The 25,489-nt window shown below is 35.2% G+C and overlaps 1 protein-coding gene and 1 long non-coding RNA gene across 20 annotated transcripts in view; one reads left to right on the top strand and one right to left on the bottom strand.

Moving 5' to 3' along the window:
- COL24A1 (collagen type XXIV alpha 1 chain) overlaps window positions 1-25,489 on the top strand; it is a 349,075-nt gene that overhangs the window by 239,531 nt on the left and 84,055 nt on the right. For all 18 annotated transcript variants that reach the window (XR_011532521.1, XR_011532522.1, XM_008516954.2 and 15 more), the window contains 7 exons: window positions 3,125-3,178; window positions 3,651-3,704; window positions 5,007-5,060; window positions 5,207-5,314; window positions 20,448-20,501; window positions 22,154-22,261; window positions 25,245-25,298. Coding sequence is in view for 16 of the 18 variants with exons in the window: in XM_008516954.2 (XP_008515176.2) it covers window positions 3,125-3,178; window positions 3,651-3,704; window positions 5,007-5,060; window positions 5,207-5,314; window positions 20,448-20,501; window positions 22,154-22,261; window positions 25,245-25,298 (486 nt within the window). In the remaining 2 variants the exon portion in view is untranslated. The remainder of the gene's footprint in view (window positions 1-3,124; window positions 3,179-3,650; window positions 3,705-5,006; window positions 5,061-5,206; window positions 5,315-20,447; window positions 20,502-22,153; window positions 22,262-25,244; window positions 25,299-25,489) is intronic.
- Window positions 1-25,489, bottom strand: part of LOC139079170 (uncharacterized) — a 59,413-nt gene that overhangs the window by 28,995 nt on the left and 4,929 nt on the right. Inside the window, exon 3 of one of the 2 annotated variants that reach the window (XR_011532530.1) lies at window positions 20,677-20,768. The exons of the other annotated variant lie outside the window; for it this stretch is intronic. This is a non-coding gene — a long non-coding RNA (uncharacterized lncRNA). Of the gene's footprint in view, window positions 1-20,676; window positions 20,769-25,489 lie in introns of those variants that run through there. 2 annotated transcript variants of the gene reach the window in all.

A 25,489-nucleotide genomic window follows, 5' to 3' on the forward strand; every position in this document is an offset into this window, starting at 1 on the left:
ATTTGTTGACCTGTTTTTAATTCCATGATTCTCCCATATTTTCTTGCTAGGCACTTTGCATCCACTGGGGATTCAAGGATGACTGAGATATGGTCCCCAACTCCTTCAGGAGTTTATAATCTATTCCAGAAGATAGTCATATAAAAGATCACTATATTGTAGTGTGTTAGACCCAAGGATGGAGATAATCACAGGGCAATATAGGAGTACAGCAGTGGGCACTTAACCCACCTGGATAAGGGGAAAAAGAAGACGCGGGGCGGGGGGAGGCAGCAATGGTGTGAGTTTTAATGAGTAGGAGTTAGCCCAGAAAAGGCATAGTATAATCAGGAACATGCACACATGTAGCAATATGGATTCTTTGATGCTTAAAATCGAAGCAAGGAGGGATAATAGATGAAGTTACACAGAAATGGCTAGATCATGAAAAGTCCTGTTTCCTCTGTTAAGAAGTTGCATCTTTTTAAAATCTTGTAGGGTATAAGCAGAGCAGTGATAAAATCAGATTTTTATTTTTGGAAGATAATTCTAGCAGCCGCGTGGAGGATGTATTTGAAAAGACAAGAGTAAAGACATGTAAAAGGCTGTGGCATTCAGCCAGGCAGGAAATGATGGAAGTCTGAACTAAGGTAGTCTTGCAAGAAAGGACAGGAAGAGGATGGATTTGAGAAATGTTTTTTATATAAATTCTGCAGAACCTGCATCTTTGTGGGATATGGAAAGTAAACGGGAAAGAGAAGTCAAAAATTATTCCTAGACTTCTAGGTCATGCAACAGGATGGTTGGCAATACCCTTTCCTGAGACCAGAGAAGAATGTTAGAGAGATTAAGGTTATAATCTGCTAATCTGCCCAAAGTAAATGGTTAACAAGTAGCAGAGCCTGTCTTTGAATTCATATCTGACTCAAAAGCTAATGCTGGTAACCTACATCATGGTACATCCTCTGAGCCTAAAGAAAGCTGAGAGAAGTCATACCTCATAACTTAAAGATTTTTAATAGAGTAGGAGACAAAAATTCTGTTGTGATAAGAAGTAAGCATTGAGTAGGTCAGTTGAGGAAAATATGCTGGTTTAGAATAGTGGTTGAGGTTGATATCAGAGAGAATGACTAAAGACAAGTAAAAAAGCAGATGTACCTCACTAAAGTCAAGCTGAAGTAGGAGATTGTGAATTTGTATTATATTGATAATAATAGCTAACAATGGTGGAGCACTTCCTATGTGCCTAGCAGTATTTATGTGCTTTACCATATTAATGAATTCTCACGACACCCTATGAAATAGATGCAGTTATTATCCTCATTCTGCAGATGAGGAAACTAAGGCATGAAATGGTTAAATAACTTGCTCAAGAGTGATAGCTGGTAGAGTCTACGTTTAAAATTAGGCAATCTCTCTCTGCAACCCATTCTCTTAGCCACTATGCTTCTCAACAGGTGATGATGCCACTTTGCACATAAGTAATTTTTTCCAACAATATTCAACTTGGAATAGAAATGGAGAAGGTGATTTAAAGTGCTAATCCAAGATTGGTGTAAGAAATGAGGTACCACAGAGATCAGAAGATCAGCTATTGGATTTAGCATAAGAAAGGGATAAAAGAAGCTAAGACGAACTGACATATTGGGAGAAATTAGGGATTAGAGAAAGTCTGTGATTTTAAAAGCAATTTTGATGTGGAAGAGGTCCTGAGAGAGTTTCAATTCTCCCTCTTAGAATTTTAATCTTCGCGTGGGATATTATTAAATTCTGCGGTTTCTGAGGCAGAGCAGAAACCCAGGCATTCTGTCTTCATAGTCCTTCCTCTTAAGTAGCGTGCTATACTGCCTCCCATGACGGTAAAGAAGTCACAAAGGTGACCAACAGAAAACTTTAAATAATATAGCTATTAAAAAAGTAGTGAAATGATGGTAAAATGGAGGGAGTGTAAGGGAACTAAACTTTCGGCAAGGTGATACATGAAGAAGTAGAGGTATACTTCTTGAGTTATAGAAGCAACCACCAGAAGAACTAACAACGAAAATTGTTTTATAAATCTTGCCTCTGAGGAATAGGACTGTGACTTTCTGTTGTCAGTCCATCTGTACTGTCATGCGTGTATAGCTTTTATTTTGAAAAAGAGCAAAGTGAATATGGATTGCGAAAGCTGAGTCAAAATGGAAAACTGAACTTCCTCTTATCTAAAATACTATAAGGGCGTAAAAGATATTTTAATCACTAATAATTACAAGGAAGATTATCAACCATGGATGAGAACTATTGAGGAATCCCCGAAAGATAGAAAGCAAACAGGAAACTTTTGATTAAGATAGTATTGTGAGTTAACGCTGCAAACTACACACACAGAGAATGAGGGAGAGAGAAGCAGGAGATGGGAGGGGAGGGAACGGAAAGGAAGGGGAAGTGAGGAAGGGGAGAAGGGGGAGGCATGCTTAGCATGCTCAAAAACAAAAACAGACAAAAAAATACCCATAAATATCTCTGAGATATGAAAACCAATACAATAGCAGTTGTAGGAGCTCCAGGCCTACAAATAGCCAGAGGTTGCAAGAAGTCGTATGTTTTCAAAGTAAAAGGAACCAAATGCTTCCCAACTGGACCCACACATGAAAGGAGAGTCGAAAAAATGCTATATAAATATATTTATCTTTTATAATGTGAATAATTTCATATCTTCTTTGTGTAATATATTTTGTAAAACCAGTAAACAAAACCAAATTTTTTTAAGGAAGTGTGTTCCAGAGGGCTGAATGGAAATAGATAGGAAGAGTAAAACGTGAAAACAAACAGAATAGTAAAAGTAAGAGGGTAGAAAATTAGAAGAAACAAGATTTAGTTAGTCCTTGACCAAGGATTAAATGGTGAAAAGAAAGATTAGAAGAAACAAGTCTTAAAAGTCTTGATTTCGGATGACGTTGTGTTGGCATTTGAACATTTAAAAGGTCTCAGAACTTATCTGGTCCTATGCCATGAAGTTTATGAATGGGCAGCAAAGACCCTTTCTTGGACATAGATATTTTAGCCTTGAGCTAAAAATTATTACTGGCTTCTTATGAGGCTGTTATTGCCTTTGTAGTTGGTGGAGGAATGTTTACCAACAATGTGTCAAATCATTCTCTTCTAGGGCCTTTCGGGTATTGAGGGAGAATCTGGTCTGCAGGGCGAGCCAGGTGCAAAGGTAACCTTCCGAAATAGGAAAGGGGAGGGTCTCTAAACTTTCACTATTGAATCTCTTATGTTTGCCACGTTTTGGCAAACACCCATCACCTTGAAAGCAGGTGAAAGAGAGCAGATAAAAATGGGAAGTATTCTCAAATGAGTCAGAAAAAAATCGTTGTCAGAAAAAATAGTATCTATGTATGTATACAGATATGTGTACATATATATATATATGAGGGAGGGAATACATGTATATATGTATATATGCACACATATACATGTATACACATGTACATGTACATATATACATGTATAAGGGAGGGACTACAAATGATAAAGCTAATGGGGCAAAATATTATCAATAAATTAATCTGGAGGAAAGGAAAAAAAAATAGGAAGTATTTTGGAGCCACTATCCTCATGATATGCCCTCCACAATAGACACTCAGTTTTAGTAGTAAAGAATTTAATCTTTCCCTTTATTTCTTTAGGGAGATGTTGGACCTGCAGGCAGTGTTGGGGTTGCTGGGGAACCAGGATTACGGGTAAGTGCCCACTGGAAACCATTTTAATACTCTGGCCCACCTATTTCAGAGGCTCCAAACTTATCCTAAAGACTTCAAAAATTGCATAATAAACCTTTATGGTGCATTATAGAAAATGTTTGTTTTTATTTCATAATTTCAAAAGATGCACGCCAAACCTTGTTCACATTGTAATTTAGTAGCATTTAGAGTCCTAACCTCATGCATCCTTTTCTCAGAATCAGGTCTGCTCTGCAGACCCCTTGCCAAATATGTGGAGTTACTGTGTTTGGCACTAATGTTAACATTAAGAAGAAATTCTCAAACACTAGTGATCAACTCTCAGGATGTTTCCTGACCTAACAAGACAGAAAAAAGAATAAAATCTAATTTATGTTTAAAAAAACCGCAACTAAAAACTAGAGTCATGCAAACTTAAGATTCAAGGAAATAATTGTAAATAGTTGTAATTAGATAGCTTGCGGAAATTGCTCTAATATAAACAGCCTTTAATTTTAGCTGTGGTAAGTTTTTTCCCACGATAACAGTGCCCAAAGTACTTTTAAGAGATATTTGTTTACTAAAAGGCAAAGTAGGGAGATATATTTTGTATCCGGTTTCTTTCTTTTTCATTTTCTGTTCTTATGCAGTGGGGCAGGCAGTGTGAGCTCAAGGTAATGGAAATGTCAGTTGGGGGAGCAACAGGCAACTGTGAAGATGGACTGACTAATTTACTGTTAAATAGTTGAGGTAGCAAGAGAGTCAGTACTAGTTTAATAGCTTCCTAAAGCATGGCTCTGCGTTTCTGTAAGTTCTGTATCAGAAAGATAGCTTCTTGATGTACCAGGGCCTTAAACATTGCCTCTCCTCTGTAACAGAGAAAATGCAGACCCTAAAAATCTGGTATACTGATTTTGACTGAGTTAACTTGTATTCATCCATGTAAATTCAGTATGGCAAGGTACTTTAATTTTATGATCTACAGTATTTACAGTCCTTGAGCTCAAAAACACAGGTCTAGCTGTATAAATTTCCAGAGCTAACAAATGAATATATATTAACTTTAATTATCTAAAAGTTATTAATATTATGGGATCATCTTGTATTTGAATTTACAAGTCTATGACTCTTTAAATCATCTTCAGAGCTATTCTAGGCAAATTAAATCATGCTTATTATACTGTCAAATACTCCTTACAAATACAGTAGAAGTAGGAACATGTACATAAACCTTCTACTCTCTATAGATACCATGGGCAAAACATAAATTAAGATAAATGATTTAGCAGAATAATAAATCTTACTGTTTCTGCTACAAAATAGGGTGAACCAGGAGCTGCTGGAGAAGAAGGTCTCCAAGGAAAAGATGGATTAAAGGTAAATTATACTTTTTTTAGTTGTTTTTGTGAAATCTTTAAAATATTACACACAATTATTTTTATGTGCCAAACAAAAATCTGCTTATTGTGTGGCATAATTATTTCACTGCTTTCCCTTTCTTAAAAATTTTTACTGGGTTACAGGGGGATCCAGGAGAAAGGGGATTTCCTGGAGAGGATGGAGAAAAAGGAGAGACAGGCTTACCAGGGGCTACAGGGCCTTTGGGTAGACCAGGTCTAATGGGCCCTCCGGTGAGTACTGCTGGGTTCATTTTCAAATACTCAGTGAACTCAGTTCTCTGTATAGGTACACACACCCACACACACACACACACACACACATACACACACATTCTGACCACCTTATATGTTCAGTGGGTAATTGGAGGTGTGGACCTGTGCCTTGAGAGAGGGACAAACCAGGGACTGATTATCAGCCTTCCTAACATCCAAAAAGAAAAGACACTTTTTCCATGTGTCACACAAGGCATTGAACTTTTTTTTTCTCCAGCTTTATTGAGATATAATTGACATATAACATTGTGTAAGTTTAAGATGTGTGACATGATGATTGATATACGTATATATTGCTAAATGGTTACCATAATAAGGTTAGTTAACACATTCATCACCTCGCATAGTTACCTTTTCTGTGTGGTAAGAATTTTTAAGATTTACTCTCTTAGCAACTTTCAACTATGCAATACAGTGTTATGAAGTATAGTCACCACGCTGTACATTACACCCTCAGAACTTATTCATCTTATTACCACAAGTCTATACCCTTTGACCACCTTCACTTATTTCCCCCATCTCCCTGCCTTTGGCAACCACCAACCTACCCTCTGTTTCTGTGAGTTCAGTTTATTTAGATAACACATATATGTGAGATCATACAGTATTTGTCTTTCTCTGTCTGACTTATTTCACATAGCATAATGCCCTCCAGGTTCATCCATGTTGTTGCAAATGGCAGAATTTCCTTCTACCTATGGCTGAATAATATTCCATTGGATACATAAACCATATAATATGCACCATATTTTTTCAAATATTAGTTGACTGTATATACATGGGTTTATTTCTGGGCTCTTGATTCTGTTTCATTGGTCTATGTGTCTGTTTTAATGCCAGGATCATACTGTTTTGATTACTATAGTTTTATAGTAATATAGTTTGAAATTAGGAAGTGTGGTGCCTCCAGCTTTATTCTTCTTTCTCAAGACTGTTTTGGCTATTCGGGTCTTTTGCAGTTTCACATGAATTTTAGGATTGTTTTTTTCTGTTTCTGTGAAAAATGCTGTTGGAATCTTGATAAGGATTACATCAAATCTATATATAGTTTACTTCGGATGGTATAGACATTTTGACGATATTAATTCTTCCTATCTATGAACGTGAGATATCTTTGCATTTATTTGTATCTTCTTCAGTTTCTTTCATCAATGTCTTTTAGCTTTCAATGTACAGATATGCACTTCCTTGGTTATATTTATTCCTAAGAATTTTATTGTGTTTGATGCTATTGTAAATGGGATAGTTTTTTTCTTTTTCAGATAATTCATTGTTAGTATATAGAAATGCTGTTGGTTTTTGTGGGTTGGTTTTGTATCCTACAACTTTACTGAAATCATTTAGTAATTCTAACAGTTTCTTCATGGAGTCTTTAGGGTTTTCTGTGTATTAAGATCATGTCATCTGCAAACAGAGACAATTTTACTTTTTTCCGATTTGGATGCCGTTTATTTCTTCTTCTTGCCTAATTGCTCTGCCTAGAACTTCCAGTACTATGTTAAATAAGACTGGTGAGAGTGACCACCTTTGTCTTATTCCTGAGCTGAAAGGAAAAGCTTTCAGCCTTTCACCATTGAGTATGATGTTAGCTGTGGGTTTGTCGTACATGACCTTTATTATGTTGAGGTACATTCCTTCTATGTCCAATTTGTTGAGAGTTTTTATCAGGAAAGGTTATTGAATTTTGTCACATGCTTTTTCTGCATCTATTGAGAAGATCATATGGTTTTTATCCTTAATTCTATGAATGTGGTGTATCACTTTGATTCATTTGCAGATGTTGAACCATCCTTGCATCCTTGGAATAAATCCCACTTGATCGTGGTGTATGATCCTTTTAATGTGCTGTTGAATTTGGTTTGCTATTATTTTCTTGAGAATTTTTACATCTATATTCATCAGGGAGATTGGCCTATAGTTTTCTTTTCTGCTAATCTTGGCCTCAGTTTGTCCTTCTTTTCTGGTTCCTTTAGGTGTAAAGTTAGATTGTTTATTTGAGATCTTTCATTTTTTCTTAATGTAGATGTTTATAAACATTTCTCTTAGAACTGCTTTTGCTGCATCCCATAAGTTTTGGTATGTTGTTTTTCCATTTTTGTTTATCTCAAGATTTTTTTAATTTCTCCTTTGATTTATTCTTTGATCTATTGGTTGTTCAGAAATATGTTTTTTAATTCCCACATATTTGGGAATTTTCCAGCTTTCCTCATGTTATTATTTCTAGTATCATATCATTGTGGTTGGCAACAGAAGATACTTGGTATAATTTCTGTCTTCCTGAATTTGTTGATACTTATGTTGTGGCCATATACATATGATCTGTCCTCAAAAATGTTCCATGTGGACTTAAAAAGAATGTGTATTCTGCTGCTATTGGATGGAATGTTCTGTATATGTCTGTTAGGTTCATTTGGTCTATAGTATTGTTCAAATCCATTGTTTCTTTATTGATTTTCTGTCTAGATAATCTAGCCATTGTAGAGAGTGGGGTATTAAAGTCTCCAAGTATTATTGTATTACTGTTTATTTCTCCTTTTATTTCTGTGAGTATTTGCTTTGTTTATATAGGTGCTCCAATGTTTGGTACATAAATATTTGCAATTATTACGTCATTGATTAATTGACCCTTTTATCATATATAATGACCTTCTTTGTCCCTTGTGACTATTTTTAGTTTAAAGTCTATTTTGTCTGATATAAGTGTTGCTACCCCTGTGTTCTTTTGGTTACAATTTGCTTGAAATATCTTTTTCTCTCCATTCATTTTCAGTCTTTTTGCATTGTTAAAGCTTAAATTAGTCTCTTATTGGCAGCATACCATTGGATCCTGTTTTTTATCCATTCAGCCATTCTGTGTCTTTTGATTAGAGAATTTAATCCATTTATGATTAAACTAATTAAGTAAGGACTTTATATTGCCGTTTTGTTAATTGCTCACTGAGATTTTTAGATCATTTGCTCTTTGCTTCCTCTTTTGTTCTCTTCCTTTGAGATTTTATGACTTTTTGTAGCAATATGCCTTGAATCCTTTATCATAATCTTGTGTGTCTACTGCATGTTTTTCCTTTGGGGCTTACATAAAATATCTCATAACATCCTATGTTGAGCTGACAACAACTTCAATAGCAAACAGAAACTTTATACTTTTACTTCTCCATCACCCCCCTAAAATTTTATGTTTTCAATTTTAGAATTTATGTTTTGATATTATGTATACAATAACAAATTATTGTAGGTATAGTTATTTTTAACATGTTTGTTTTTTAACTTTTTGACTGCAATTTATGTACCACCATTACAATGTTAGAGAATCTGGCTTTGGTTACAGTCATGTGCTGCCTAACAACATTTCAGTCAATAACAAACCACATATACAATTGTGGTCCTAACTCCATATACAACAGTGGTCCCATAAGATTAGTACCATACAGCCTAGGTTTATGTACCACCTAGGTTTGTGTAAGTATATTCAATGATGTTTGCGAAACAATGAAATCTCATGACACATTTCTCAAAACACAGCCTCCTCGTTAAGTGACACATGACTGTATATGTTTACCTTTACTTATGAGTTTTACACATTCATGTGTTTTTACGAGGTTATTTACATCCTTTTATTTGAGCTTGAAAAGTGCCCTTTAGCATTTCTTGTAAGGCAAGTGTAGTGGTGAAGCATTCTTCAGCTTTTGTTTGTTTGGGGAAGTCTTTATTACCCCTTCATTCCTGAGGGACAGGTTTGCTGGATGTAGTATTCTTTTTTGACAAGTTTTTGTTGTTCCTGTTATTGTTTCAGTATTTTGAAGATATTATCCCAGTCTCTCCTGGACTGAAAATTTCTCCTGAGAAACCTACTTGTAGTCTTATGGGGGCTCTCTTGTATTGACAAGCTGCTTCTCTCTTGCTTTCAAAATTGTCTCTTTGTCTTTGACTTTTGACAATTTAATTATAATGTGTCTCAAAGTAACCCTTCTGGGTTCAACCTGTTTGGAGTCCTTTGGACTTCATAAATCTGAATGTCCATTTCTTTCCCCAAGTTTTGGATATTTTGAACCACTATATCTTTAAATAAACTTTCTAATCCTTTCTCTTTTTCCTCTCCTCATGGTATTCCCACAATGCATACATTGTTTCACTTGATGCTGTCCCATAAGTACCATAGGCTTTCTTCACTCTTTTTTATTCTTTTTTTCTCTTTGCTCCTCTGGATATTTTCGAATGACTTATCTTTGAGTTCACTGATTCTTTCTTCTGCTTAGCCAAGTCTGCTATTGAAGCTCTCTATTGAATTCTTCAGTTCAGTCATTGTATTCTTCATCTCTAGGATTTTCATTTGGTTTATTTTTATGGTTTCTATTTCTTTGTTCTCATTTTGTTCATGCATTGTTTTCCTAATTTCATTTAGTTGTCTGTCTGTCTGTTCTTGTAGTTTATTGAACTTTTCTAGGAGGATTATTCTGAATTCTCTGTCAGACAGCTTCTAGATTTCCATTTCTTTAGTGTCAGTTATTGAAGCTTTATTAGTTTCCTTTGGTGTTATCATGTATACCTGATTCTTTATGATCCTTGTATCCTCCTTTGTTATCTGCATGTTTGAGTAAGCTATTCCTCTTCCACATTACAAGTTTGTTTGGCAGGGAAAGACTTTCACCAGTCTGCTTAGCTCAGGTTACTGGATGGGTCAGCTGGTAGTGTTCATGAGCAGGTGCAAATTGCTATTGGGATCTCCAGTTGGGTGAGGTCCCTACCCCTGTCCTGAGACAGGGAGTGTTGCCACTGGCTGGTCTCTGCAGTGAGTGTGCCTGCTGGCTAGGCTCTGTGTTCAACTGGAGCCACTGAACAGGCACCCTGGTTGGGCAGGGATGCTGGCTGCCTCCATGATCAAGTGGGGCCACTATCTGTGCTCTGAGGTTACTTCTGGTAGGGCCAGGTCATAGGCTGTGTCCCTGGCAGGGTGGTACCACTGGTTAAGCTCTGTGATTGAGCGGTGCCTTATGTTGTGTTCCATAATTGGACTCTCCTTTCTTCCATTAGCAGTGGGGCTAGACTCACAGAGAAGCCAAGTAACAGATGCTGAGAAAGTGTGGTTATCTCCCTGAGAATTCTTATCAAATTCATTTTTATATAAGAAAGTCATTATTGGGGCTAGCCTGGTGGCACAGCAGTTAAGTTCACACATTGGGAGGCCTAGGATTTGCTGGTTTGGATCCCAGGTGTTGACCTAAAAACTGCTTATCAAGCTGTGCTGTGGCAGGCATCCCACATATAAAATAGAGGAAGATGAGCACAGAGCTCAGGGCCAATCTTCCTCAGTAAAAAGAGGAGGGTTGGTGGCAGATGTTAGATCAGGGCTATCTTCCTCAAAAAAAAAAAAGTCATTATTAATACTTTTGCATGGATTTTTTTCAATCAACTAGCCTAGTTCTCTAGCAGAACCCTAAAAGTTGGTGAGGAAGGGAACACAGAAGTAAGAAAAAAGAAAGGCCTAAGCATGCCATAGTATAACACAGCCAGGAATCCAGAGAGGGATGATGCAGCATGACAGCTGGTGATGGGTAGAGCAGAGATGAAAAAGGGGCTCAAAACAAGGCATGGAAAAATGATAAACACAGATTTCATCTGCTTCATAATTTTTCCCAGGAACAATCCTGCCTTGTACACATCTTTGGTGCCTTTTTTAGTAACAACACATGTGTGTTTCTTTTTTATTCTTTTTGTTGTTCCCCTTGGAATTTTAAATGCCTTTCAGCTCATAAACTCAGTAAAAATACCATGGCATATTTTTTCAAAAGAATTTTATGATCCAAGGAACTATTGCTTAATCAGACAGCCTGATGTTGGATTTATTTTTGCATTTTAAAAGATCCTTCCTTAAGCAATGTCATAAAGATGATACCTTAGATTCTTAAAAAAATAAACAAGAAAGAGAGTGAGCAAAAGAAATAAAACTTTTTTCTTTCAAGTTAAAGAGATACTCTTTTTACTTTCTAGAAGATTGGGAAATGAGATCTGGATTGAAAGATAAGGCAAAGGAAGCATCGGTAACAAAGTCCCAAATCCAAGATGTAGACTTCTCTGAACAGAAGAAAAAATTATATATATAAAATAGAAGCATTAAACTTGAATTCTGTGCTAAAATGCTTAGTTGCTTAAATGCCACGGAACTCTGTATGATAAAAGAGTTTGGAAGCATCCGAAAAGAAACATCTGTCTGACTTATGGTCTATCATTCATTTCTTAAAAAAAATCTATCACTGTGGTATGTAAGAACTAACCATATGTGAAGCTATGGACTCCAAAGTTGAATGTATAAAAATGAAATTGTCTTGTTTTATTCCTTTAGGACAAAATTTGGTTGGATTTATTGAAGTGTGATGTTTCCCATCTGTGTAGGATGGTATGATATTAGGTAAAGATGAATATCTTAAGAGAAGATGAAACTAAATAAAGCACCCTTTTCTAAGAAGCTTTTTCAATAGGATCTTAAAAGTGAAATCAAAAAGATTATAAGAATATTGATGGTTAGGAAAGAATGATAAGATGTATGTGACTCTTATTTCTGGGACAGTTTCCTTGGAACTCCTAAAAAATAATCGATTTGGAAAGTTTAGGTCAGCGGCATTAAGGAATAAAGGATTATCCATATCTTTATCTTCTGAATGATTCCTATGACTCTGGTGTTAGGCTTGTTTGTTCTGAACTCTTGTGTCATAATGCAAAACAGAAATAGAAAGAATCCTGCACTGACCTCTGAATTGCTCAAACTTCTGCTCTACTGCTAAAGAGCTGTACATTGTTACGTAAGTCATTCTTTGGTTTCTCAATTTACACATTCGACATAATACAGGAGTTGGAACTATGCAGAACCTCCCAAGATGATTGTGTCAGGGAGGATGCTGACTTGGCAAGACTCTGTTCCTTCTATTCCTACTTGAGTCAGAAAAGATCCTTGTATATCTGTTAAATGTATTTGCTTCTGTATAGGTTTTCTTTAGAAGAAAAGGTTTTATAGCTTTAAAAAAGCATTAGTTTGGATGTTTCTAAATTTTTACTAGCCTTACAGACTGTGACTCTATAAACTATATTTGTTCATTCATTAATTCAGCAAAGTTTTTGAGTACCTTCTACGAGCCAAGAGCTCTGCTAAGCACTGGGCATGCCAAGGGGAACAAGATTATCAAGATCCTTGATCTCACATTTTATAATATCATGGAGAAGACTGACAATAGACAAGATCGTTACAGATTATGATAAATGCAATGATATAAATAAACAGTGATGAAAAAGAATAACTGGTTAAGGCAAGGGAAGCCAACTCATTAAGGGTAGAGAAGCCTACGGCATTGAGGGAAAGCTTCTCTGGATAGGGGACAATTCAGTTGAAACCTGAAGAATGAAAAGGAACCAGTTATGCAAAGAATTTTGGGAGATCCTTCCAGGTAGATGGAATAGCACAGGCCTGGATGCGGAGGTGAGAATGATCTATGTATTTTTGGAACACTGAAAGGGAGCTATTGTAGCTGCAGCACAGTGAGTAGTGAAAAGTTGAGATAAGGTTGAAGAAACAGGTAGATGCAGATCATGAAGGACTTTTTAAACCGTAGTAAGAAGTTTGTGTTTTATTCAAAGTATAGTGAGAAGCTGTTGAAAGGTTTCAAGCAGAAGAGAAACATAATCTCTGATGGGAATCACTCTATAGCTTCTAAACTTTGTTTAACAGTATTTAGTGGTATTGACTATCTCAAGGGATGAAATAAATTCCAGGAAGAAAAACTAGAACAAAATAAATTTGAATTACAAAAGCATATGATGTACCAAGACAATTCAATGAGAGAAGGAATGATCTTTTCAACAAATGGTGCTGGAACAACTGGATACCCACATGCAATAGAATAAAGTTGGACCCTTCTACACACAAAACTTAACTCAAAATGGGTCATATACCTAAATGTAAGAGCTAAAACTATAAATGTCTTGAAAGAAAGCATAGGAGTAAATTTTCATGACCTCAGGTTATGCAAAGCCTTCTTGGATAACACCAAAAGTACAAGTGACAAAAGAAAAAATAGATAAATTGGACTTGATTAAAATTAAACCTTTTATACTTCAAGGAACACTATCAAGAAAGTGAAAAGATGCCCACGGAATGGGAGAAAATATTTGCAAATCATACGTGATAAGGGACTTATATCCAGAATATATAAATAACTCTTACAACTCAATAATAAAAAGAAAAATAACCCAATTGAAAAATGAGCAAAGTTTAAACAGATATTTATTTAGATATTTAAACAGATGTTTCTCCAAAGAAGATATACAGTTGACCAATAAGCACCTGAAAAGATGCTCAACATCATTAGCTATTAGGAAAATGCAAATAAAATCACAATGAGGTATCCTCTTCACATCCACTAGAATGGTTATAATTTTAAAAAAAAAGAAAATAAGTTTTGATGAGGATGATGGAACCCTTATACATTGCTGGTGGGATGTAAAATGGTGGAGCCACTTTGTAAATCACTTTAGCAGTTTCTCAAAACGTTAAATCTGGAGTTAGCATATGACACAGCAATTCTACCCCTAGGTATTTACCCAAGAGAATTGAAAACAGATGTTCAAATGAAATTTGTACGTGAATGTTTATAGCAGCATTATTTATGATAGCCAAAAAGTGGAAACAACCCAAATGATCATCAACTGATGAAATAATAAATATTTATTAATAAATGTAGTATGTTCATACAATGGAATATTGTTTGATAATAAAAAGAAATGATATACTGATGCATGCTATAGTATTGATGAACCTTGAAAACATTATGCCTCATGAAAGAAGCCAGTCGTAAGAGACCATATATTGTATGAAATATCCAAATAGGCAAATCTATAGAGGCAGAAAGTAGATTAGTGGTTGCCTACAGCTGAGGGGGTTGGGAGGAAATGGGAAGTGACTGCATGTGGGTACAGGATTTCTTTTTGGGTGAGAAGATGTTTTAAAATTGATTGTGGTGATGGTTGTACAATTCTGAATATACTAAAAACCATTGAATTGTACAGTTTAAATGGATTCATAATAGGGTATGTGAATGATATCTTAATAAAGTTGTTAAAAAAAATAGATGTGATGCATTACTTCTGACCATATAGCTACTTTCACAAAGTTTAAAATAATCAATAGGAATACCAACTCCTTTCTCTATTTTGTGAGTAGCCTGAACATCAAGCCAACTCTTCTCTGTCAATAGGACATTTATACAAAAGCATTCTTATTTCTGTAATTATTGAAGATATCTATTAAAACATGCACAGTGTAGAAAATGTTGCTATTTTTCCAGTCTGCTCTATAAGTCTCTAAATACACAAATGGGTTGCAGTGGATCATGTTAACTTTTAAAAACCAGCATTTTGGAGCAAAATATTACTTTTGTATTTCAGAACAAGCACTAAAATAAACCAGCCTAAGTTTACCTACTTACTCTTCCCCCTAAAAAGAAAAACAACCTATCTTTGAAGAGAGAAAATAAAAGTGAACCAAAGAACTAAGGGAGACCTTTCTCATTATAATGACAAAAGAAAAGGCAATATAGAACACAGACAGCTTCTTTTCTCACACATAATGAGTTCTTCATGTATGTGCAGAAGGTCATTGTGCAAAAGGTTCCTAGTAGATCTGTATGTTCCATTTACTAGAAGCTAAAAAGTATTATAAAAATCTCTCGCTACCCTTTTCCTTTTATTCACAAATTTTGGTTTTACTTCCAACATTTAGTACATGTTCTTTAAGATGTTATTTAGAAATGAATACCTAGTAGACTAGCTTACTGTCTGATTAAGGCTAAATGTTTTCTACTTTGGGCATGCATTCTATCATTCATTTATTTGTTTATTAAATATTTTATTAAGCATCACTTATATTCCAGGCACAGTTCTAGGTACTAATGTTACAGCCATGAACAAAACAGACAAGGTCCCTGCTGTCATGGAACTTATATTGTAGTGTGGAAAGGCAATGTAAACAAGAATAATTATCTCTCATAGTGATAAGTGCTATGAAGAAGGTACAACATGGTAGTGGGGTAGAGAGTGTAAAGGAGCCACTTTAAATTGGGGTGATCGGCAAAAGGACTACCTTAGGTTACAATGAGCCAGATGCCTGAGGATAAGAAGAAGCCAGTCCTGTGAATATCTAAGAAAAAGAGCTTTCTAGGCAGAGGGAACATCTAATGCAATTGCCTTAAGGCAGAAAGGATGTTTATTGAACGCTCTGTTTAAAAAAAAAAAAAAGCCCAAGTAGCTAGAGTGTAGTAAATAACTGGAAAACATGCTGTCAGAGAAATGGGAGGAGCCAGATCATGTAGAGGATTGTAGACCATGATAAGAAGTTTGGAGGTTGTTCTAATTGCAACAGGGCAGCCATTTAGAGGGTTTTAAATAGGGAGAGATGTTTGATTAATGCTGGCAGCAATCATTTGGATTGTTGTGAAGAAATGGAGTATGAGGGTAAGAGTGGACCAAACCACTTAGAAGGCTGTGGCGGGAGTGTAGATGAGAAATGATATGGTGGTTTGGAATGCAGGGCAGCAATACAGGTAGTGAATAGTGATCAGATTTAAGGCATATTTTGGAGGTGTAGCTGACTGGATTTCCTAATGGTTTGGATGTTGAAAAAGAAGAAAAAATAATAAAGAATAAAAATAAATCCTGATTTTTAGTCAGAGCAACTCAGTGCATGATGATATCATTAAATGTGTAACAGGGCTACAAACTGGTACCTACACGTGTGCAAATATATAATTATTTTATTTTTAGTTCATCTAATTTTCCTCACAAGCTGTAACTTACTGATTAGTGAGGAGTGGTTGAGGAATTGGGGGAGACAGAAAATTTTGCATCCAATTCTGTTGAAACCTTGAACAATCTATCCCTACAATTTAGCAGTCTCTTTGGGTAATGATCAGACTCTTCGGCTGCTTAGTCTCTCAAATTTATCAGTCCTCAACCTCCATCTTTTACTCCTTTCCATGTTGAGTCTGCATATCTCATGATGGCAAGGATGAGGAAGGCTTGGATCCAGATGCAGGTGTTAGTCATAGTGATAGGTCCATGGTAACATCCCATGTCAATTTACTTACTGCTTATCTGGCTGGCCTCTGATGGTGATGCCTGCATCTGGCAATTTCCATTTCTTTTTTGGAGGATGTTCCCTTGCTCAACTAGCCTGTCAGCTCCCCATGAACCTGTAGATCCCTCTGAGTTCTGCAGTATCTCATTCAGTTCTAGCCCAGGCAGTCTGCTCCTCAGGCCTTACTAGAGAGCCACATCTTCGTAGAGTAGTAACCACTTCACACACACGCACAGGCTCCCTGGGTATTTATGAGTTCCCATCGACGACATATAAGAATCAGGAAGTTGCTCAGGGAAATTTAACAATATGGTCTTCCTTATTTTGACTTTGCTGAGCAGCTAAATTGATATGGCCATAAACCAGGTGATATCTAGAGAGAAGATACCTTTCCTGAATTCTGAATGAGTAGTGGGGAACAAGGGTCACTCTCTGCCAAAACTCACAAAGAGGAAAATCTGAACACCTATGTGTCTCTCTCTCTCCCTCTTTGCTTTCCCACATTCTCCTGGAGCCAAAAGAAAAGCCTAGGCTTTCTCTTTACTTCCCCCATGAAATATCCTCATCCTTCTACCATCTATTAAAAAGCCTTACCGTTTTACTGTGATAGATGGAAGGTGTGTCTTCTCTACAATACAGGACAGCCTTATGTGCTGGGTGCTCCAGGCCCAACTTGTAAAATGTTAAAGTTGGAAAGAAAGAAAATAGAGAAACCTTCTCTTAATACATTCAATTCTTGAGCATACAAACTGCTCAGGCTGACCAAGTTAAAGTTCATGTACTCAAAAAAGCAAAACAGAAAAGCATTTTAATAGTTTTCAAAATATTGCCCCATTCCAATGGACATAGGGAAGACTAGGAGAGAAGCAGTTTAGGGGTTCGAGGAGGGAATTCAAGAGTTTAATTTGGGACACAAAGTTTAAGATGCCTGAAATTCAAGAAATTCAAGAAGAGACATCAGTAGGAAGGCTAATCGGAAGGTCAGTGGTACAGTTAGGACATGTGACATAATTTTAGGACTCATTAGAATATAGATGGTATTTAAAGGCACAGGAACAGGATGAGATCACTTAAAAAGACAGAAGAGGGCACTCCAACGTTAAAAGGTTGAGCAGAGGAAGAGCCAGCAGATAAATAAGGAGATGTTGAAAGTAAGTGGAAAATCAGGGAAGCATGAAAACAAAGGTAAAAAAACTGCAAGAATGAAAAAAAAATGCTTCAGATAAAATGAGTCAGATAACTGACCATTGGATTTGGCTCTATGGAGGTCAGTTGGTGACCTGAAAAAGAGTAATTTCAGAGGTGTGGTGAGAACAGCAGCCCGAATGAAGAGAGAATGAGAAGTAAGGAAATAGTGACAGTGAGCATAAACAAGTCTTTCCAAAAAATTTGCTGTGAGGAAGACACAGAAAATGGAACTAGAAAAGTACCTGAGAAATTGAATGAGTGAATGGATAGGAAGAAAGGAAGGGAGGAAGGGAAGGAAATCCAGGAGGTCAAGGGAGGATTTTTTTTAATGAGTAATATTTAGCGTATTTAAATGCTGTTGGAAGTGATCCAGTCAGGAGAGAAAAGTTAATAGCAAGTGAGATAAGGGTGTTTTCATGAGAGAGGGCCTTGAATAAGTGAGAAGACATGGGCTTAGATACAGTCCAGGAGCTGGCCTTAGACAGGAAACAGACACTTCTTCCTTTGTAAGAGAAGAGCGGCAGAACATGTAGGTACATGGTAGGTGTATTGGTAGATTGGACATTGGGAAGAGGAGATGGCTCTTGATGGATTCACATTTAGATGTCAAGTAACTGTGAATAAATATTCATTCTTCCCTAATAATCAGGAATATGCAAATAGAAATCGCAAATAACATACCATTTTGCACTCATGTGATGGACTAGTTTTAAGTCTGAAAGTACTAATAAGCATTACAGAAGATTTGGAGTAATTAGAACTCTGAAACGTTGCTGTGGGAATGTAAATTGGCAAAACCACTTTGGAGAACAATTTAGCAATATCTTGTATACTCGAAGATTCATATATCCTACAAACCAGCAATTTCAACTCTGGGGTATATAGCCTTTAAAAACCTCTTGACATGGGCACATAGAGGCATACACAAGAGTGTTTATTGCAGCATTGTCTGTAACAGAAAAAAAAAAACATCAAACATTCATTGGAAGGAAAATAGTTAAATAAGTTGTGGTTTGATAATAAAATGGAATCCTATAGGAGTAAAAACAAAAAATGAGTGAATTAAAGACACACTGAATAATTTCGAAAAGAAAATGCTGTGCTAAAAAAGCTTTCAAAAGAATATATAAAATATGATTCTGCTTATTTAAAGTTTGAAAAGATGAAAAATAACCATATATTGCTTGAGGATACCTACAAATGGAGTGAAAGTATAAAGAAGTGCGTGGGAATGATGAATAAGTTGAGGACAATGGTGGCACCTGACTGGAAAGAGAGGGGGCTGTGTTTGGAAAGGTACATGCAGCTTCAATGTTATGTATATATGGCTTCTATTTCTTAAAGTGGGTGGCGGGTACATGGGTATTCGTTGTAGCTTTGAATATCTTTATATATATATATGTATAGGTATATTTAAATATTACATAATACACTTTAAAAAGAGAACAGAAGTTAGTAGGAACTAACATTTGTTGAGCTCTTCAGTGTAATTCCAGTCCTTTCTAAGCTTTACATGCATTATGTCATTTAATCTTAGTAACCCTTTGAAGAGGTATTATTATACCCTTTTATATCACAGGAAACTGAGGCCTTTAGAAGTTAAATAATCTACCTGCGGTCATATACCTGTCAGGTGACAGAGCCAGAATATGAAACGAGAGCAGTCTGACTTAAAAAGCTCACACAATTAACTTGTATGAAGGTTAACCAGCCTCTTCTTAAAAGTCCGTGATAACCACAAAGAAGTCTCAGGTCAACTATCAGTGCAACCATCATTTCAACCTCTGAATGCAGCTCGAACTACAGCAATGGAACTTAACCGCTTTGACCTCTAAATCCGGCGACTTTCTGAGGCTAGAAGAGCATTTTCTCAGGAGCACGGGGCATGAGTCATCTCCTTGGGTATCTGTTTATTCGTTCAACAAATATTTATCAAGAGCCTACATAGCACAGTGGTAAACCACAATTTATTTCTTGTCTACATCATTTTTGCAGTTTGCCAAGCTTTGGGACACAAATTTGAGATTTCCATTTTCGTTTCCAACTGAGGCAAGGAATGCTGTGATTAATTATTAGCCATTTTAGAACTTGCAACCTGGCTTGCTGTGGATCTCATTTAAGTCTAACTGTTGTTGACCTGCAAATTCACATGACATCTGAAGTATTTTAGATACTTTTTACTAAAAAAAAAGTGTGTACGTATTGAAAACTTTGTCTCCTTTTGTCTAAACAAAGTACAGATTGAAATGAAACCACTGTTTTAAACGGTTTTAAACAGTTTAATAGGACTACTTCCTTTTTCTCCATGTATTTCCCTCTCTCATTTTTTTCCACAGATCAAAGATTAATCTTCTACTCCAGTGAGATTTTGAGATTCTCCCTGGTCATGTATTACATATTTTTTATAATCCTACCCATTCAACAAGATGTTGACCCCACAGTAGCTCATAGCACTGCTGAAATGGATGCATTTGGGTTTACTTTAATTACATTCACATCAATTAGATGGGTATACTAAAACCAAGTAATTTTCTTCCTATAATAACTAACAGTTTAATTTTATCTATCTTGGCTAGTTTGTATAAGTGAACTTTACTTGCTAGTAACAGCTATGCCTATAAATCATCATGACCTATTTTTAAATAATTCTACAAACATTGTTGAGAAGTAACCCTAATTTCTACTTAGCGTTCAATTCAGTGATTATGTGATATAAGTATTTTTAAACATTCCATCAAGTACTTTCATTAACAATTTATTTCCTTTTTTACATTGAATATTCAGGGACCTGAAGGAATTGTGGGAATTCTGGGACAAAGAGGTCGTCCAGGAAAAAAGGTAATTTTTTTTTTTATATCTTTTTATGCTAGTTTTCTTTCTTCTGTTGTGCCCAGAGCTCTGTAGAATGCTGTGATATTTTTATTTGCCCTAGATATAAAGTAACAAAACTGTAAGTTTGGCTTAAAAAGACACATTTGTATATGCTAATTTTTAATTCCATTTAAGATTGCTTGTCACCTTAATTATTTGAAATTTTCCACTTGTAGTTTCTAAAAAGATTTTTGCCTTTCCTTCTTCTGTTTGGCAGAAATTCTTTAGTAGACCCTGAGCAGGAAAAGAGAGAAAAGGAAAATACTATACCATTTGTGCCGTCTAGTAACAACTTTAGTAAAATGTTTAGGGGAAAGGAATATGATTAGAAGTATTTCTTGATTTGTTGTTAATGTGTTTTTCCAAATTGAAAAGGTTGATTGATTTTATCTTTCTATATAGTAGCTAAGAAATACAAATCAAGAATATGTTTTATTTGCTTCCTTCACATTTTACTAAAAGAACCCAATATAGTTTAAATTCTAGTTCGTTATAATGAAAAATTCATCTTTGTATGGGACTAGTAATTTGTTCAAGTATTGGTGAGACATAGAAATGATTTTCTTATTGTACTACAACAGTTCTGAATTTATTTACTATAATTAACTTCAAATCACACCATATTCTAGTTCCCAAAGTCCATTTCTGCTGTTTCTGCTAATATACGTGTAGTCTATCTTTCTCATAATTTGGCAGCAGTATAAGGGATAGTAAAAGATAAAGAAAAAGGAATGAGGTAGATTTCAGTTGCCGTTCTTGTCCATGAAAATAACCTCAATATTGAAACCTTTTTTTATTGTACGTAATGTTATGTCTAAAATCACCATTAGAAGCAGGACAGTGTGGGTCCTTCCAACAACCTGCACCCGTGGAAAACTGAATTATTATGAATACCCAAAATTTCTTGACGGACCGAGATCACAGTTTAGTTTTTCTTTGTGTCTACTTGATTATCAATAATAGAACAAGTTGGTTCCCATGTTGGGAAAATGAGTTATAACATTTAATGTTGTTTAAGAGCAGCTGTGTTTTGATACTAGAGAATGCTAGTTAGAGAATGCTAGAGTCAGCCTAACGGAAAACAGAAGATAGTTAGTTTTCAGAAGGCTGTCATGACATAAAAATGTTATGGATCTTGTAAGGCAAACTCCGAAACAGTAAGTGATGATTCTGAATGTACAGAACCGCACACAAGAAGCTTTGTGTCATTGAAGTTCGCTGTAGAAACAGGTTTCTCTTAGGGCCTGTGCGTTCTCATGATAACAATAAATACAAGCATGCATGCATACATACATACATACATAAAATACAAAATAAAAACCTTGGTTATTATCTAATTCAACATAAACACTAGATCTCCCCTGCTTGCTGGGCCAAAATTATTTTTTTAATATTCTTTTTCCAAAATCACTTTTAATTATATCCTTAACATAACCTAGGTGGTGATGGTTGTTATTGTTGTCAGTGGTGGTCCGTATTACTACTAAGTTAAAGCAAAGTTACTATTTATAGAATTTGGCTCACAGAATATCATCTGGAGTCATTCAGGTATATTATAGTTAATCTAAGTGTAAACTTATTTTTTTCTTACTTTTCTCTCTTACTAATAACATCCACAGGGTGACAAAGGACAAATAGGGCCCACAGGAGAAATTGGAAGCAGAGGTGCTCCTGGGAAAATTGGGGAAAGTGGTCCTAAGGGTGCCAGAGGAACTCGAGGTGCTGTGGTCAGTATTTGATTTGTTTCCAGAACTGAGTTCACTGTGGATGGAAAAGAAATGTATCCATGTCCTTAAAGCTTCATCCCTTGATTAATTTTACAGAGAAAGCAGTAGTTCCATTGAAAATAATCTACCTCCATGGGATGTGGAGAATTGTAAGCATTCCACAGTACTTAAATGGCTTAGTGGTTTCTGGACATGAAAAAAGAAAGAGGAAAAAACTTAAAATGGAAATAAAATATGAAATAAGGTTTTTTAAAAAATCAGATTATAACTCCTAACCTAAGTAGGAAAGTTTATGTGCCTTGCACTTAAAATCAGAATTTAATATCTATATAAAACTATGCTGTCATGGTTGACAAATTGCTTTGAAAATTAGGTTTACTTGAAAATAGGTTTTCTTTATATGCTTGGACTCCATATGCTTATCTGGAGATTATTTTTCTAACCAGCTGTGATAAATCTCCGTAACATCTAATAATATATGATCTTTTGCTGAATTTACATAATGGTGGAAGCAAGGGTAGCATGATACTTCTGAACCCATAGTAGCAAAATTATATTGCTAATATATTTGGACCTGTTCAGAAAGTCACAGCATGAAAGAGATGCGAAATATTTATGAGATTATTCAGTTTAGTCTTTTGACTGTTTCATAAGCTTATTTACAAAATGCATTTGTATTTCCTAGTCTCCATTTAAATGTCACACATGCTAGACTTTTCACCAAGGTCTTTTGGAGAGCATTGCGTAATACATTTGTTGTTTGAGGAAAGTTTGCCTCAGGCTCATTTCAAGTATTCCATTTCTGTCATCTTACCACTCCAGATCTTTCTTATTTCCTTTTATTCAAATTACTAAAGTTTCTCTGTCTTTGGCTTATACGTTCAAAAACATTATAAAATGTGATTAAGTGTTAGTGAGCATGAGAACTGATACATCCAAAGAGTATTGCCGTCAAAGTAGCCTCCTAAGTTGGATTTCCTCTGAAAAGAATGTTCACTTTTTAAATTTCGACACCTGTTCCCAAACTACCTTCCCAAGAGGTCTCACCAAATTTACTCTCCCACCACCAATACTCCATAGTAATCCTTTTGATGTTTGCAATCTGATAAATGAAAAAGTATATCTCATTTTCTATTTACTTTTTCCTGATTACAACTAAGTAATTTGTGTTTTTTTTCCTCTGAAAGTTCCCTGTTCATACGTACTTTACATGTTTTTCTATTAGGTTGTTGTCTTTTTCTTAATGATTTGCAATAAATTTTTATACATTTTGTATATTAATATATTTTTATTAAGTATTTGCAAGATATGTTACAAAGACATTTCATTTTCTGTCATTTATCTTTTAATTTTGTTTATGATATCTTTTACTGTACAGAAGGTTTTAATTTTTACATAGTCAAATTTGCCAGTCTTTTCCTTTACAATTCTAGGTTTTATTTGTTTGTTATACTTTCCATACCTAAAGTATAAAAATATTCTTCCATCTTCTTCTTCTAATACTTTTATAGCTTTATTTTTACCCTTAACTCTTTAAGGCATGAGGAGTTTATTTTTTTCCTGTGTATACGTTGTAGAGGACTAATTTTCTTTTTTCCAAATTGATATTCAGTTGTCCCAATATCATTTAATAAACCAGCAATCAATTTCCCACTTTTCTGAAATGCTACCCTTACTGTAAACTAAACTCTCAAATATTCATTGGTCTGTTTTCATTCTCTCTATTTTCTTCTCTCAATCTGCTAGTCTTAGTCTGTTCCTCGGTCAATACCACAGCATTTAAATTATTATACTATTACAGTATTTTTTGAGATCCGTTAGGGCAAGTCTCCATAATTCATTTTCAGAAATGTTCGGCTCTTATGGTTTCTTCCTCTTTCGTGTGAACTTTAGAACCAGTTCGTCAAGTTCCCTTAATCTTGAATCTTTCAGTAGAGAAACACCGTATGTCTTTCCATTGACTCATATCTTCTTATATATCCCTCAATAAAGTTTTGTTATTTCCTTTATCACCTTTCTTGTTAGGTTAATTCTTAGTTTCTTATGGATTTTATTATTCTAATGTAATCCCTTTTTCCATTATATCTCATTGGTACTGTGTGAGAAATACATTTTATATTTTGACTTTATATCCACTTTAATGAATTTAGGTGATTCTCGTGGGTTCTTTAGTTAAATAATCTTACCACCTCCTCTTATTTGTTATCCTGACTTATTACCTTGATTACAACTTCTGGTTAGTGTGATATTTGGCTAGTCCCGTACCTGTTCTGTGCCTTAATTTCCCCATCTCCTACTTATTTTCAAACTCAAATAGGAGAGTTCATGTGGAAACTTTTTGATAATTTGCAAGGAGATTTTTAGGATTGTTATTTTTGCTTTTCTCAATTGCCTGAGCCATCTTTTCAGTAGTTTCAGGGCGTGTACTGATTAGCTTTTAATTTATATGGTTTCCTCATCTATCAAATACTGATAATAAGAGTAATCATAGGGTGATTATTACACATAAGTTGTCAACCATTTCTATTTTAACAATTTTGATGAGAGCTGAAACCATATTCATTAAAGTATCTGAAATTATCAGTGGGTACAGAGATCTCCTTAATCCCATAGTGACAACATCAGAAACTGTCAGACTTCACTCTAATATTCAGTGATGCACATCTACCACACACTTTGACAGATATAAACTACATTTCCAAGAATTTGCTAGAAACCTTCAGGATTCTGACAACTGAAAGTATTTCTCTTAACATGATTAAGGATGTTTATACCAGAAGTAAACCAAATACACATTTTTTGTTTGAGACTTTTGTGGTTCAGAAGAAAAATAAGACAAAAGCTGGGGTGTTATTTTCGTTTTCCCATTTCAGATTAGATAGAATTTCATATCATGAAAAATCTAAAATTTAAATAATAAGAGTACAAGTTTAATGATTTAAACAATTGTCTGGTTTCTCTCTAATATTCACTTTGTTTTTAGGGACATTTAGGATTGATGGGACCTAATGGAGAACCAGGAATTCCAGGATATAGGGTAAGCATTTCTAACTGGAAATAAAATGTATATTTGCATGAAAATATTTAGATAAGGATGTCATCCAAGATATGCAAATTAGAGTGAGATCTCCCTTCCTTCTAATGTATTTAGGCCTCATTCACTGTATAGAGTGAATCTTATTTTTCTTTCGGAATAGTGCAATATCTGATGAGATGGGCTTGGTGGTA

The sequence above is a fragment of the Equus przewalskii genome, chromosome 24 (assembly GCF_037783145.1).
Source record: "Equus przewalskii isolate Varuska chromosome 24, EquPr2, whole genome shotgun sequence".
NCBI lineage: Eukaryota > Metazoa > Chordata > Mammalia > Perissodactyla > Equidae > Equus > Equus przewalskii.